The 17,394-nt window shown below is 32.6% G+C and overlaps 1 protein-coding gene across 2 annotated transcripts; it reads right to left on the bottom strand.

Moving 5' to 3' along the window:
• Window positions 1–1,466: 1,466 nt before the first annotated feature.
• Window positions 1,467–17,135, bottom strand: LOC106684068 (uncharacterized). 2 transcript variants are annotated; one of them, XM_014425917.3, is made up of 7 exons: window positions 15,330–17,135; window positions 13,750–13,826; window positions 11,328–11,445; window positions 10,351–10,548; window positions 9,065–9,168; window positions 7,740–7,838; window positions 1,467–2,519 (listed from the first exon to the last, which is right to left on the bottom strand). In XM_014425917.3, the coding sequence occupies exons 1-7, from the start codon at window positions 16,438–16,440 to the stop codon at window positions 1,482–1,484; spliced, it is 2,745 nt and encodes a 914-aa protein (XP_014281403.1). In that variant the 5' UTR covers window positions 16,441–17,135; the 3' UTR covers window positions 1,467–1,481. The 2 variants fall into 2 exon arrangements, with proteins under 2 accessions (XP_014281403.1, XP_066906584.1); XM_067050483.1 differs by having other exon boundaries at window positions 16,784–16,820.
• Window positions 17,136–17,394: the final 259 nt, after the last annotated feature.

The following is a 17,394-nucleotide window of genomic DNA, read 5'->3' as shown; positions in this document are numbered from 1 at the left end:
ATCAGGTTAAAATTAATACCTGGAGCCTCAATGTTTGCGACGGAAATTATCTTGTTAGTTAGGTCAGGTTGTGCGGTAATGGTATATGAGTTATTGATTAAAAGAAGAGCACTCTGTGGCACATCACACAGGCCACTTCCAGAAGAGGAAATAATTCGGTCACGTGGTGCAGTACCAACAACTTTGCCTCTTCTTGTAGGAGGTTCCTGAAGGGCAGCAATGTCTATCCTGTTCACTATAGCCATGTGTCTAAATTCGTCCATTGCTAACGGTCTTCTATTCAGGTTCTGTTGTGCTATTCTTATCGTTATAATATCACTCATTGTCTTCGTATTGGGTTCTCATGATTGTCCTTTCAAGAGCTCTTTTATAAGATGGACACTCCTTGTAATCAGAAGAATGGTCTGAAACTGTGACACTTCTATAGTCTATTAGTCCTCACAAAATATGTTTTGCAGGACACTCCTCCAGACAAATCTCAAGGCTCTCACAAAGCATGGGTTGGGAACTACTGTAGACTAAGAACCTTTGCAAGAGAGTATAATAGGGGAAGGGGATAAAGATATTGATGAATAGGACTCACTTGGTCAACTATAACAGTCATACCAAGTAGCTTCATGATACAGTAACTCTAGTGCTCTTCCTATCCCATGAGCAATAGATCACAGACTTTAGTGATGATGCCCTTAATGCAAAATATGTTCATGATTCTTGTTTAAACAAGTATTGATCTGATTTTAACATATAAATTTAATTACTAATAAACAGTTTTAATTTATAAAGAAAAATATTCAAAAATCATAATAAATGTTCGAACACTGGACAGTCTCCTAGAAGTTATCTCTAGGTTTTATTTCTTGCCAAGGCCCTCCACTAGAAGTAATTTTATTTTTTAATCGTTATAATTGTGCAGCTATAATGAAATTTATATTTATTGTGAAATATGAAGAATTAAAAACTAACCTGTTGGGCTCATTCTAGGCAATAACTTGACACTGTGAGTCACCTGACAGTGGGCAGTCAAGCTGCTGACAATTTTCAGAGGGGTATTCTAAAAAGGATACTAAACAAAAGTTATGTTTTAAAGTATAATAAAATTATGAGATGTAAAAATTTATTCGTTTGGAATGATACAACCATTAATAACATTATATTTTAAAATGACTTATACAACAAACAATAACAAATAATCTCCAATTATGCACTTATAAATAAACATAATACCCATTCCATTTCAATATTAATGTTAATGATTATTACAAGACATATAAAACATTAATGTTTATTTAAATAACAATAAAAATTCAAATTATATTTATAGTTTAAGCTATCGCGAAATTGATGCGCTATAAATTTAGCAATTTGAATTTTTATTGTTATACATAGTATAACAATAAAAATTCAAATATTAAATAAATTAGAGGATATAAATAATTTAACTCAACTAAAAATAAATGCACACAAAATACATAATGCTCTTTTTATTTTGATGACCCAAACAACAACTCTTTCAAAGTTTCATCATTTATACTATCAAATAAAGTATCTTGCTGTCCTTCATTAGAATAGTTAAAATTATCAGGAAGTACAGTAAAATTATCAGGATCAAAATTACTATTTGTTAAAGCTCGTTGAGTGGTAGTAATTGGAGAAAGAGATAATCTACCAAAACGTTCTGAGGGTGAAGAGTGGGAGGGACTTATGATAAGAGAAAATATATCATTAGAATCCATCATCACTACGTCATCATTAGTTTTTGACTTTAAATTATTTACTTTCTGAATACTTGCTTCAGGACAGTTTCGTTCTTCTGAAAATTGACAAGTTAAACTACTAATTATGTCATTGATTTCATAATCATCAGACAAAATGTTAGAAGTACTCTCACTTGATTCATGAAACACTTGATCTTTGTCATTTTTATCATTATTGATAGAATTGGGACTATTTTTAGTGATTTGATAACTATCATTTTTTTCATCTGTTATTTTCAAATTATCATTTTCTTTTTCTTGCATAATAGCTTTAGGAAGGGATAGCACTTTTCCATCAGGAAGATTTAGATTAGTGTCCACTGGATCTATGAATACATCACTGACGCTCATTTCAACATTAGAACATTGCTTGTCAGAAGCTGGAATTTTTTCCATGGGTTTAGATAGTAATTTTGTGACCAAATATTTCTCGGAAGGCTGGGAACAATTATCTTGATTAAGAATGAGGTTGTTATTTTGTGACAGAATGATTGGTTGATAGTATGTTTCTTCATTTGGACCTTTAAGTAATAAATAAATCTGTGGAGGCTTTTCTGAGCTATTTTTTTCAAGATCAGCAGTTTTGGAAAAGTGATTTTTATCCTTATTAGTTTCTAAACCTGAAGAAGCAATACAATTATTAGCTAGACTTGTTGAAACATCAGCTTTGAGTAAAGTTGATTCTGAAGAAACCTTAGAATGAGAAGGATGATTTTCTTCATCTATTTCATTTTGCCTTGTTTTCTTATCACTTTCCACAGATGCCTGTAACAATAAGAAGAATAAACACATGATTTGATCTACATATTTTACAGAATATTTCATATGTAATCAATAAACCAACGATTAAAAAAAAAAATAAATAACATCATAAAGAAAGAGATAGGAAAAAAATGGTAAATCACAAAAATCTTTAGGTTATTATATTAATGTTGTAATCACCACATAAGTAATGAATGTGAATGGAGCTACTCGAGGGACCAAAAAAGTTTGTTTTACTTCAACTCCTTAAATTGCAAACATTTTTTATTTATGGATCTTTTTAATTTTTTAAGCTCTATAGCAGTACTTACAAGTATTTATTTCATAAAACTGCTTCAGATAAATTAATAAAGCTAACATATTAGAATGTGTAAAAATTTGGTTGACACAGAATGACGATGGCATCATTGCAAGCTCTTAACAAGCTGTCAGAGCATTTGTGGCACTTGTGGGTTCTAAAAGGATCTTGTACTTGAGATGAATCAGCCAAAATGAAATACTTTATGACAAAGCCTGGTTGCAATGAGATGCTGACCTTCAAGGTTTACACGAATCCGTAAACTCATGTAAAGGCAGGAATAGTTGAAAGGAGCATAAAGTGAAAAAAAAAAAAAAAGGACTGTTACGGGAGGAATGTTTATGTGGAATGGAATGGATGTTTATGGAATATTTATGTTGCGTGATGTAGTCTTTGAGAAGGTTTTTGGTTTCGCTGATTTAAGAGGAATTACAGTTGGAAGTGGTATAAGGGATGCAGTATATGACATATGATTGGTGTAGGAGTGGAATAGGATCTTTTAGATATGAGTACAGTGTTAGACGATTAGTTATGATTAGATGAGTATATGAAGATTGCTCTACAAAGGGGGAGGATAAGGAATCGCCGAAGGCCTATCGGCCTATATGCCTCCTCCCTGTTATCAGCAAGGAGCTGGAGCATATGATAGTGCATAGACCAGTCCTCAGTGCTGCAAATCACCCATGGCAATATGGCTCGACCTGTGACAAGGAAAAACAGATGCGCTGCTCAGAGTGCACTCTGCTGAGAGTGCGTGAGGATGTAGAAGGGAGGACAGAGAAATATGTCTTGATGATACTGTTCGACATATCCTCCGCCTTCGATAGTGTTTGGTGGCCGCACATACTCCAGCAGTTGCAGGAGTTCGAACCCCCAACTTATACTCCCTCGTGAGTAGTTACCTTAGTAACAGGAGTGTGAAGATCAGGGATAGCTATTCCGAGATCGAGAGAAGGATCGAGAGAGGCTGCCTGCAGGGTTCGGTTCTCGGCCCGGCCCTGTGAAAGTTGGTGTTCAATGAGTTGTTGGGAGAACTAGAAGATGGAGGGTTCCTTCCCATGGCCTACGTCAACGACCTAGCAGTCATCGTGGCCGGGAATAGCAGAGCCAGATTGAAGAACGAAGCGGAGAGATGTGTCAGTCTGGTTGGAGAGTGGTGCGTGAGGAGAAGGTTGAGTATGGCTGCAGCTAAGACTCAGGTCATACTCCTAAAAGGCTTCATGGACAGGGCTCATCCTATCACTCTGGACATACAGGAAGAGAAGGTGAGGCCAGGTGAGGAGGTGACATACCTTGGAGTGAGGATGAGGAGAGGTTTCAATGCCACCCCTCACCTGGTATACCTGAGGGATAGGGTGACTCTGTCACTTAACGGGCTGAGTAGTACAGGGGTGCTTTCTGGGGCCTCAGGTACCCCGCTACGACGACAATTTACAAAGGAGTGGTCTTGGGTATCCAGAGGTATGCATCCCCTGCATGGAGTCGAACCCTCACGCGAGAGCACAAAGGCGTATAGGACAGTGTCGCATGAGGCGGTGCAGGTGCTGGCCGGAGCAATGCCCCTGGACCTCATCCTCAAGGAGGATGCTACGAAATAGGATGTGAAAAGGCAGGGGCTGGGAGTGCTACTGGAGGGGCTCCAAGAGGAGATCGGCGAGACCCCGAACCTTTGGAAGAAGTTCCTGCGGGAAAAGTCAATCGAGGAGTGGAATGGACGGTGGCGGACTAGCAAAAAGGGTGCGATGCTGAGGAAATTCTTCCCCACCATCCACTCAAGACTGAGAGCAGGTTGGGTCTTCTCAGACTATTGGGTCTCGCAGATCCTGATAGGACACGGAGGATTCCGGAGAAAGCTGCAAAGCTTCAGAAAGAACATCGACCCACAGTGCCCAACGTGTGGGGTCCCAGAAACAGCACAGCATGTGGTATTGGACTGCACTGTGATGGAAGGACACTGTGCCAGGTTGATGAGAAAAAGCAGGATCTTAGCCCTCACCGAGTCGGACTTCCCTCTCCTGATGGAGGAGGAGAACTACCCGTACCGTAATTCATCTACGGGTGGAGGAAAGTGGTCGGGCCTACGCACTTTACATTGGGAAGGGCTCGGTCGCCCGGGGTCAGCGAGCCACCAATGGAAGATGAAGATGACAGCGAAGAAGCAGGCTGAGACCAGGAGGGCTGGACTAGGCTGCGTACTGGAGGTGACAACCAGACGGATGCGGACCAGGCGTGTTGGACGTACCGGACGGATGCTGCTGGATAAGGTGGAGCCCCATCTTAAGGCACTCAACCCAGTGATGGGCTGCACCACGATTTTAAAACTAATTGTCCCCAAAAAATTAAATGGCTCCACCATTAATTTTGTAAATAATTTATGAAAATAAAGGTTAAAGAAAAAAGATGTTTATTGGCAGCAGTGGCATGTGCAATCCTAATACACTACCCCACTGTTGTCAAACCCCGTATGGGAAGGGGGAACAAAAAAAAACAAAAAAAAAGATGAGTATACGATTAGTTCTGAATCTGAAAGCATGTCAAAGGTTAGGGATAGAGGAGAATAACAGATTTTGTATGTTATTTGAAAAAAAAGATATATGGTAGTGATCTGTATAAGGGAATAGAAAGGAGTTGGGAAGAACTTACAGAAGAGGGGAGTGGATTATTGTAGTTACAGATCAGTTTGTTAATGATTGAGAATACCTGTTTTATGTGGCGTATGTCAGTTGCATGTAAATGGAGATCAGAAAGAGAAATGCAACCGTGAATGAGGTTTTTGGGAACATTAATTTATATTACCAAAGCAAATAAGGGCAACAAGACTGTAATTATAGACCGTTCAGTCTACAACGACAAATGACATTGCTCCTATAAGACCGAACCATATACATACCCACATCATGAGACCTAACTCCTTCACTTAAGACCAAATTTAATAAACACCTCAAATCCCTCTTACATTCTCAACAAATCAATTGAACTCCTAATTCCTAAAATTAAAAAACCTAATACCCTCCTCAGTCCTATCACTTCCAATATCGATTCTCCCTCAGTTGAACTTAGCAAATTCTTAGTTCTCTCTTTGCAAGCCCTCAGTCACAATAATCCATATGATGTTCATAATACCTTTCATCTATGTGACCTATAACCTTTCCCTATTCCATACCACTTCATCCTTGTTTTTTAAGACACAGAAAGTTTGTTCACTCATTTTCCCATGGACAAAGCCCTTCTTATAGTTAATAAAGTAAACCGGCCATCCTTTGCATCCCACACCTCGCTAAATCGTTTATCTTACCTCGAATGCCTTCAACTCTACTCAAAAGTTACTTACAAAAGAGCTCCCTCATAATATAATCACTACTAGCACTCCTTGTGGCCAATAGTTAATCCTTACCTCCCCTAGCACTCTCTGTGAAGGAAAAAGAGACTAAGAGCATGAGAGAACAATTTTCTCTGGGAAAATCTACCATTTTCACTGGGAAAATCTTTTTCTTCCCTTCTTCATTGAAAATCAACCTCATCATGAGTGAGAAAAACATTTAGGAAGTGGCTCTCCAGCAATAGAGGAGAGGGCTGCGGAGGAGGAGGAGGAGAAGGAATCAAGGGAGTAAGTTCACCTCTTTCAATATATTTTAATTCTTCAACCTTCATCATCATCATTACCCTCATTAGCTACAATTTTCATAGCCAAAACATTGGCACTAATAAATAAGATTTCACATATTTGTGTTTTTCTCTGACTATCACCAATCATCTTCTCATATATAATCCATAGTCAACTATGAACTCAACAATAAGAATTAGGAATCAACACCGTTTCAAAGACTTTAATATATATATTTTTTCAAGTTAAAATAACTGAAATTGAACTTTCACCTATAAGAGATATTACACACCAATAGTATTTAAACTCTAGTCAATGTATAGCCATACTAGGTAATATTTTTAGAGTTTAATAACCCATTAATAATACAGAATATCAAGAATATATACTCCTTTTTTTTTTTAAACAAACTGCAGTTAAACATACCAATATTTACAAAGGTTTAAATTACAGGGTTTAGTATAGGAGCACTGGAGCAATTGGCATTGCTATCTTTCCTGTACTTTATCTGTTAAAATAGATAATACCCTGGCTTTTGTTAATTGAAGGATCTGAACATGTAACTAACAAAATTTTAAAAAATAGATTTTTCAGTGTATATAGAATTTGTATGAATATAGGTCCTTTCGTACCTGATCTTACAAATACTATATTGTGTAGGTCAATTTCCAAACTTTTTATTGTATATAATGTAATGTAGAAAATTAACAGTTGTTGTGAAAAGGTTACACATACATGTGAAGTGGTTGAACTCATAAGAAATTCACCTGAGCATACTATGTTAAAAAAGAACTAAGAAGTGCTTATGTGTTTAAGAAATACCATAGTGAAAAAAATATATATAAATTATGAAAACTGGTATAGTGAGATAAACAAGTTTTTAAACGATAGTGGGTAATTTTACATAGGCTTAAAAAGTACATTTAAACCAGGAAAATGAATCCCAGAAGTACTAAGTTTAAGAAGGTAATTTACAACTAGGTATTTTTAGAAAAAATTGTATAAATAATTAAAAAAATTTTAAGCTGTATAATTTCACCACCTATTTATTTGTCACCACAATGTTTCAAGCTATCATGTCATCTTCAGTTATAATTCTAAAAAACAAACTACAATTATGATACATATGTAACAACTCAAATATTTTAAATTAAAAAGCTTTGAATTATTTAATTAAATATATTTCTTATCTATTAGAAATGGGTCCAAGAATTGTAAACTTATAGGGGAATATACATACAATTCAGATCAATGTATAACCTCCTTTTTTGAAGTTTGTTAAAAATGTAAACAAATTCTAATTCATAAAATAGCATATGACCTTGATCATAGCAGCCTGTAACCTCTCCACTAAGTAGCCATTTGTTCTAACTACTACACCAGGAGGATTAGCAGAGCATTTATGGGTTCTCTGGCTGATCTGGAACATAAAGCATAAATAATATTTGAATGCGAAAATATTTTAATTAAGAAAATATTATTTTCATCAAAAACACTTATTGTGAAAACATTAATTAAAACATAGATCTGACCTAAATAATGAAATATAGAACAAAATTGAGGATGTTTGCATGAAAAGAGGAATGATTTATTTTTAGAAATGTTTTATTGTTTACCTTTCCTGAGTTTTGTATGTTGAAATGCTTTGAAAGGTAAATGCACTTTTAAGTATTCTAATTTTCAAACATTTTTCAAGGAGAACTTACCCTTTGCTTGGGACTATTCTATACCCTTAAACTACATCATCCCTGGGTAAGTAATTAACTAAATTGGTAGTGGGGGTGTTTTAATTTATATATGGTTCAATTTTTGGTCTAACAGTTCATAGACTTCAACGATTAGGGAATTACAGTATTGTATCCGCTGGAATTGGAAGACCTTTCTTGGGGTACATCTGGCCTCTATAAAGGTACCCTTAATTGGGGAGGGGTAGGACCAGCCTAGCAATTGAAAGTGATCCTGACCGATCAGTTTCTTAGGCAGCCATCAGAGACAGTACATATTCAACAAGCAATGGACCCAAGACCCTTCCTTCATGGACCAGAGTACAGCCTTAGCATTTTCAGCAATATGAGAGCAATAATTTAAATATTAATTTCTACAAAAACCTTTTAGATTTCAGATTGTAGAAATTTTAGAGCATTCAAACTGAAAGTACAAAGATTTTTCTCCAATTATGAATAATATAGCAGAGCTGAAAAAACTGTTCAAAATAATATTACCAATTACAAATACAAGTTACCATTATTTGATGGGGGAAAAAAAGCAAACAAGTATTAATTATCTGTTATACTGACTTATAGTAAGCAGTAATATAGTATGATCAAACACTATAAAAGTCAATTTTATGATTTAAAATACAGATAATATTATAAGCTATATAAAAAATTCTAACAGGCAGAATAGAAAGAGAAAGAGGTCTAGATAACAGTATGAGGATAAAAGATTGATTTAGCAGGGTTAAAAGACATTTCGATGAAGAGATATTACAGAAATGGAATCTGATAAAGATTTTTTAATAAAACAATAGATTTTTTTTTTTTTTGGAAAATCTATTCATTATCATTAAAAAAAAATTAAAGTAATTTATGAAATAATAATTTTGACATAGTCAATAAACTGAAACGGAAAAATCATAATACCTACTTTATAACGAAATCTTTTATTGCAAGCGGTACATTGGTACGGCATTGCTCCAGTATGAATCCTTCTATGAACAAGATAAGAAACCCTTTGTCTAAATGCTTTACCTGAAATATAAATGTATGAAATTATTATTTCTTTCATAGAAGTAAAGATACGAAAATTCACTGGATTTTTCAAAATTAAAAAAATAAGTATTAATGCTACTGAAATTAAAAAAAAAAAATAATAAAAAAGTTATAAAGTAATAAATATTGTATGGTAAATGACAAAAGCTAAATAAAAGATTGAAAAAAATCTTTACTTACATTAGTTTGTTAGCATCGATTCAAACAATACACACACATGCACACAAACTGTAACAATTTGTGTGTTAGTCAGCACAAAATAAATGGTAAAATCTGTAAAATCATATTAATGATATAAGCATTAAAAAAAATTAAAATATATTATAAATTCAATACATATTACATGAACAAATATAAATTAGTAAAACACATTTATGTAAAGCAGTAAATTCATAGTTCAATAGAAAAAATATTTCAAATTATTCAATTTTCTTTCATTTTTCAATAATTTTATCTCAAGAACACAAAAACTAAATAATTTACCCTAAAATCATAATAACTCCCATTATTACCCTACTGAAAGGTTCATTATACATCTGACCAATGCTTTGTACAATTGACATGCATAAGGAAAAAACTGACAATAAAAATTTATTGTGGAAATGTTCATGACAGGTGTTTAACAGAACACTTCAAAATTTTATTGGTAGTTAACAATTTCCATTCTTTGTTAACCTTAAAATAAAGACGTTTGTCCCATGTTATAATCTATCACATTGGTGATAATTCATGAATATACTTTCCACCGGTGTATGTTCTAGCACTCAAGTTCAAGGACAATGACAAAGAGGTTTGGGTCTACAAATCATGGTTGATCTAAACCTCTTTAAGAACAAACCAACCAATCTTTCCCTGAAGCAAATCATTCAAAGAACCAACCTCTGAGCATTTAATTAATGGCCTGATTCTAGATTAATAAATATGGTAGGATTATCACTCCTAAATTCCTTCTATGTGAGTTGGCAGACAGTGGCAGTCGGTAGACAGACCTCATTGACTGGATAGAATCCTGAACTATGCGACATTCCTTGTTGAAGGAGGTCAACAACCTACACACCACACTGTAGCACTTGCCTCAGCTCACATGAATAATCTGACCCTATAATTTATAAATCCATAAATATAGCACATGCACGCACTTTATTGAACAAAAATATTTACCACAAGTTTCACATGAAAAAGGCTTTTCTCCACTATGAATCCTTTCATGGTTATGAAGTGTGGATAATTCCTTAAAGAGGCGACCACATTGGGCACAGCAATAAGGTTTTTCATCATTATGATACAACAAATGCTTATGATAAGACTGTTGAAATGTAAAAGATTTGCTGCAAGTGCTGCATTTATATGGTGTTTCACCTAAAAAAATAAATAAAAGAACATTAATTTACCTAACAGGTCTACAATACCAGGTACTTAAATATGTAACCAGAATTTTCCATCAAAAATGCACATTCATTACATGAAAAATGGAAAAAAACATTTTATTCAAAGAATAGTTATACATTTTTCTTATCTAACATTTTGATGAGTCATATTTATTTATTGCCGTGCACTATGATCCTACAAGGAGCTGGGCCTCCTCAAGGACTTTAAGCCAGTCATTTCTATCTTTTGCTCATCTCATCCGACCATCTCACTATTATGACCAATGTCTTCTCCTGTATCGTTTTCCTCCAATTTTTCCATATTTTAATTATTTTATTTGATAGTTTGAAATGTGATGCAAAAAAATCTGTTCCAATATTGAAGGAAAACAGTTATCAAACCAGTTAAGTAAGATTTGAAGTGCTGCTCTGCAAGCGCATATCCCTTTAATAGATAATGCAATAATGGATAACATGTGGCTTGACAGAATCATTCTCTATTTTCCAAATATGATAACATTTTGTTGATAATTTTACTATACACTGTTTTAACATTAAAAAAAAGCTTCATCCTAAGCTGCTACTAAAGGTCGAAATAGCAGAAATCACTTCTTCAGATGTAATATTTGTGAATTATTTGGATTAAATCACAATTTTGATAATATCAGAACTTAAACTCAACAAAATTGAGCAGTTATTCACCATTAAGGTTCATCAACACATAAAATGTTTATTTTAATAAAAAAGAAATTCTAATTTTAAAATAAATACCTGTATGTAATCTCCGATGCTTCTTAAGAAAATACTTGGTAGTAAAAGTCTTAGAGCAAATTGTACACTGCCATTGTTTCTCATCATGAGCTTTCATATGCTGGGACAAATGTATTTCCTAAACATATTACAAACTAATGTAACATTTTTATTATCAATGAATATTTCTGTATATTAAAAAAAAAATATTAAGAAAACGTACATGTTAAAAATAAATTAACTGAATAATCTATTTTAGAAAGTAAAAAATAGGCTGTCTTATTTCTTGTTTTTTATTATTTATTAACAGATCCAACAATGCTTCACAATAGCTAGATTTAGGGATTTAAATAGATTGATTGGACACAATTGAAAGTTTGATATAAGTTAATATATATAGTTATTTATATTTTGGATTAATGGCTAAATAAATTGCTTATTATATCTATTTAGTTTATACAGGTATATAACATTATATAACTAAAATAAATGGTAAAAAATAGAAATAACTTCAATAAATCTACACAAAACTTTGGAGTGGTTTAGGGCTAACTAAACTTACACATAATTTTATTATAGAAGAAATACAGATGATAATTAATTAGATTAACCTTAATTAATGTTTTAAGTCCTGAAGTATGGAGAAAATAATTCAAGGCTTTAATGTTTATGGATAATTTGCATGACAATAATATAAAAATATACAATAGTATTATTTAATTTTATGGCAATGTGTAATAGTAAATTTTATATATTGTTAAATATAGATGAACATGGCACTGAATGCAAAAAGCTCCTAAATGCATAAATAAATAATAAAAAACAAGAAATGAGACTTTCAATGGTAACGAACCTTAATTAATGCTAAATGAAAATTTATTAATGGAAATTAATCAGACTTAGTTTTTTCATATGTTAACTTCCTAAACTGAAATCATACATAAACATGTGCTTATTAAATTACAATTCAAAATTAACTCAGCCTTTTATCCTTTATTTCCCAAACAAGATACTAATTGAATGACAAGCTCCAGTCTTCTCTCTCCCAGGGATAATGTAAAAATCCTTGTGGGAGACTTTAGTGCACAAATAGTGAAAGAATAGAAGCATAGAGAAATAGTAGGGAATTACCCAGTGCACAGAGGAACAAACAGGAAAGGGGAAAGGCTGATAAGTTTATGCAAAAATGCCAGAATGAAAATTATGTCCACGTATTACTTGGCCAAACCAAGTAAGAAAAAGACATGGGTATTGCCTAATTCCATGCTAGGAGAATATCAGCTAGACCACGTAGTGATATCCAGAGAAAAATCCAAAATGTCAGAGTAAGAAGGGCAATTAATATAATATCAGACCACTACCCCTCACAAATCAAGATGAATTTTATACCAAAGAGGATAATAAAAAGCCAACAGAAAATAGTTAAGGTGGACAGAGAAAGGCTTGTACAAAAAAAAAAGACAGGAGTTCGCAGAGGAAGTGAAAATGCTGATAACTGGGAAGAAGAGACGAAAACAATTCAAAGACTCCATCATGCAACATTAATACTCCATTTCCTCCTGTAACTTTTCTGCTTCTAAACTTTATCCTTCAGCCATTCTTTCGATTTTGACAATACTTCTATACTAACTACAGCCAAAACCATAACAAGAGACTCATTTTTGAAAGTATCTTTATACAATTAGAACCTTCTCACATTAATGTCAAAACCAAAAAACAAAACCTTTCCTCAGCATATTCGCAAGTACTTATTTTATTATTACACTCTAATTTTGAATCCCCCTCCTCCCCTCCCCCGTATGTTTCTTTTATTTACAACCTTTTCTTCTCTTATACCCTCTCTCTTTTATTTCTCTCCTTATTCTTTATTCTTCACCTACTTAATTAGTTATGTTCACCACATCTAATACTGTTATTTGTATTACTTACTACTCTTAGCTTATATAACTTTATATAAACTTCTTTAATTTTGTTATTTTAACAACATGTTTAATTAATCAAATATATCTTTTTCTTTATATTTTTTATATTACTTCAATTCTAAATAATTTCCAATTTGTACATGTAATTATTTAGTTGATTTTTATATCTATCTATATGATTATTATATCTATTATATTCTCCTTTCTTTCTTAATTTTAATAATACTATATTATTAGATACTGTTAATATAGTATAATATAGAATAGTATAATATATATATAAATTAATAATACTGTATATATTAGAACTTTCCTCACATGCTCATCTTCATGAAAGCATGTCCCAAGAAAACATACTGTTGCTAGGCAAACAATAAACTTTAATGATTATCTAGACGAGCTTGGGAAGAAATGAGGGTACTTGAATAAACAAATTTGAGGAGTCATACTTAACAGCAATGTCTACAGGAGAATCACTAAGCTGAACTCTACATTATTAGAGATTGACAAAAGAATTGTACCTTTTTAAAAAATTTTCCACAAACGTTACAAGCAGGTTTGGTAGGAGGCTGCTTTGGATTTTCACTTTCAGGAGTTCCTAAAAAAATGATTATGCTTATATATAAAAAATTATTATGCTAACATTTTTTTATTTTAAATAAATAAAAATCAGGTAAATATTCAAGGTAAAGTTCAAATGACTCAGAATATGTGTTAATAAAAGGATAGAACAATTAAACAATAAGCACCATTTAAAACCAATTTTTAAATATTAAAAAAAATGAGTATAAAACCTCACATCTTGAGTACTTAATTGTTTAAAAAAGTTAAACTGTAATAAAGCAAAAAAAAAAAAAAAAAAAAAATAGAGCAAAGCAATATTCTATAAATACTTTTTAGAAGAAACTAATGGATTGAGGATCCAGGCCTCACAGCTATTATAGATATTTTTACATCTTATTCTTTTGTTTATAACAAATTATTTTCACTCATTAAACTCTTTAATAATTAAAATAGGTAATTAGGTAAAAACTACAACCTACAGATACACGCATAAGTGAACTAAAACATGTACTACTTTAAACTTTCTCACATAACTTACACAGCCTGCATTTCATTGAATTTTCAAAATGGTCTTGTTTTTTGTCATATTTTCTCTAAAAACAATATACTTTTCGACTGTATTGAAGGCCAACAGAGGAGGCTAGGATACATTTCACATCAGTTTTATTATTCACATATATACACACATATATATATATATATATTTATTTATTTTGGCATTACAAGCCATGAAGATCTTTGGCCTACAAAATGGTCTCCTTGAAGACATCAATACTTGTGAGAGCACAGAAAGTCTAGAGGGTGACCTAACCCCAATCTAAAGCAAAAATAATTTTTCAAAATGGACAGGTAGTTAGTTCCTGAAACTAGCACATTTAAATAAACTGACTTAATTTTTATATGTTAGTTATATATATCAGTAGATTTTATAATTACTCAAACTTCCAGGGATCAATTTGATGATTTAGTTTAAGTCTGATAAGGATTGATTCATTGTTTTTGCAGTTAGCTGTTAAGGTTTAGGAACAAAAGGACTTCATTTTATATAATAATATAAGAAAAAATTAATTCTGTCTGTTCCATTACCACATCTATTCAGTTATTTATATGAGCATCCATTCAGTGTATAATTGATTTTTTTTTCTCCCTGTACTTTCATAAAAAAAGATTATTAGAGATATGAAATCATTAAACCACTGCAGGAAAATTACTGAGTAAAATATTAGAACAATCAATTCTATATTTAAAAAATCATTTCTTGGCTAACGAAAAGTTTTCTCAATTGACTGTTTGGCATCAGTCTTATGTAGTACTTGAGGGTTTGACTATTTCTGATAGTCAACAGATATGTTACACTCAAAGCCTTAAAAATTAACAAAACTGTATTAGCACTTTTTGTAAGCTTTATATAAATAACAGCAGTTGATTTTGTAACCAGAGAAGATAAAAATGAAACCCAAGAGTGTTAGCCTAGAGCCCCAACCATTAGTTATATCTGTGATTTTTAACTTACAGATTATATTAGTTTGTGCCTTACCGAATCCTCCGGCATGAGCAACTCTTCGATGTATCATCAAACTGCTTCGTAAACTGAAAGTACGTGGACATAAATTACACAGAAGCAACTTTTGCTTGTTTTCAATATCTAAATCAATTTTCTTGTGAATTAACTGTTTATGCATTGCAAGTATTGTTTTGTTGGGAAAGGTATAAGGACATAATTCACAGTTTACACAATCTTTTTTAAGTAGATCATTTTTCTTCTCATGAGATTCAAGGATTTCTTCACTCTCAATTTTATTTGTATAACAATTTTCCTTTTTTGTATCTGTTTCATTAATATCATCACATAAAGTAGAGAAATCTCCTTTGGTTAAAAGATCTTTACATGATTCAAATTCCCTTTCTGAAAAATGACTACCCATTAGTTTATCAGATTCGGACAAAACACTTGGTGTTGAAGGCCATGAGTTTATTGAATCAGCATCTGGACTCTTTTGATCAAAAACATTACCTGCTTCTACATGATCTTTTTCAAATACTTGACTATATTTCCTTTTTTGTACTTTTTCACTCATACTTGCCTGAACAGTTGAAGTTGTAATATTAGTATTGGTAATGTAATTTTGAGTATTAATGGTAACATTCTTCAATGTAGCACCAAATCCATCAGTGGAAATAGTGAATAACTGACCATTATCAGAACGAAAGCATATTAGAGATGTGTCAGGAATGTTAAAAGATTTCTGCAAAGCATTCTGGTTATTTATGTCCAATTTCCATTCTTCTTTGTCTGAATTCTTATTAACATTATTTTGAAGTTTAATTAAACTATGGCTCAGATTAGGAGAGTTTATAGAATCGGGTTCAAAAGTATTATTACTACAAGGAATACTCTTAGATGATACTGAATTAGGATTATTGGACTGACAAAATAATAATGGATCCTTAAGGTGTTCCAATCCATATTTATTCAGGGAATGAGAAAATAGGTGAATAGTGAATTTGTCCAGGCCAACTACAACATAGTTACAAACAGGACAACAAAGTTTACGAGTAGTTACATTTATCAAAGCTGAGCACAGTGAATCTGATGTGCTAAATCCAGGTTGGCAACAAAGAGGACATGTCACCATTGGCAATGTCATATCTATAAGGAAGAAATCTTCAGCACTCTCTAAAAAATAACATATACATTCTTACCTCAAAAGGTATTGTGTAATATGACAGTATTATATTTCAATAAGCAATCCTAAAAATAGCCCTAGCTATGATAGCATAGTACATAAGTTCATATATCTTGTTCTAAAACTGTATTCACCACCTCAGTAAAATAAAAACAGCAAACTATTATTCTATAATAGATGTAGCATGGACATCTCTATAAACAGTCCAAAAATCTTTCACATATGAAAGCATACTTATAAAATTATAACAATATACTCAATATTGGAATTGACTCCCTAATTCTTTCATTGTTTATCACTCTACCTGTACTTTTAATCAAGCACATAGTATAACCTGCAATTGGAATGCATTAGAAAACAATGATAAAACCTAAGAATAGGGAAGTCGGTTATAGAGTAGATACATAGAGCATCACGCCTGTTTCGAACGCTTGGAAAATAATACATTTCTAATTACCAACACTTCCCTTTTGCGAATTGTGAGATTGGAAGTAGGTAATACATGTGTTGCTTTAATGGACAAGACGGTCTGTGAGGCGCTATAAAAAAATAATCAAAATAGTACCTTAATAAACCGTAAACAGTATCAAGACAAAGTTACAGTACAAAATAGTATGGTAAAAATCTATGTAAGATGATTGTTATAAAATTGAAGGACTTCCGGAAAGAATATTAAAAACCAGATGATGAAAACTGTTTCGTGGAGCAATTTCGAAAAATTCTACGAGCTGAGGTAATCGAACCCACACATTAATCAGACTTTTGTGAGCTCAAAGAATGAAAAAGAGAAAAGGGAGATTGAAATGATCCCGCTTTTTACTGAAAGACTGCCTTTTACTGTGTTCCGTGTTTCCGTACTCTATATATACATCTTCGAACGGCTGATCTACTCGATCACCTGACATCGAAATAACA

Source organism: Halyomorpha halys, unplaced genomic scaffold (assembly GCF_000696795.3).
Source record: "Halyomorpha halys isolate HHAL.00 unplaced genomic scaffold, Hhal_1.1 Scaffold541.1, whole genome shotgun sequence".
Taxonomy (NCBI): Eukaryota; Metazoa; Arthropoda; class Insecta; order Hemiptera; family Pentatomidae; genus Halyomorpha; species Halyomorpha halys.
The sequence above is the reverse complement of the archived record's forward strand: the minus strand, read 5'-3'. Positions and strand labels throughout refer to the sequence as shown.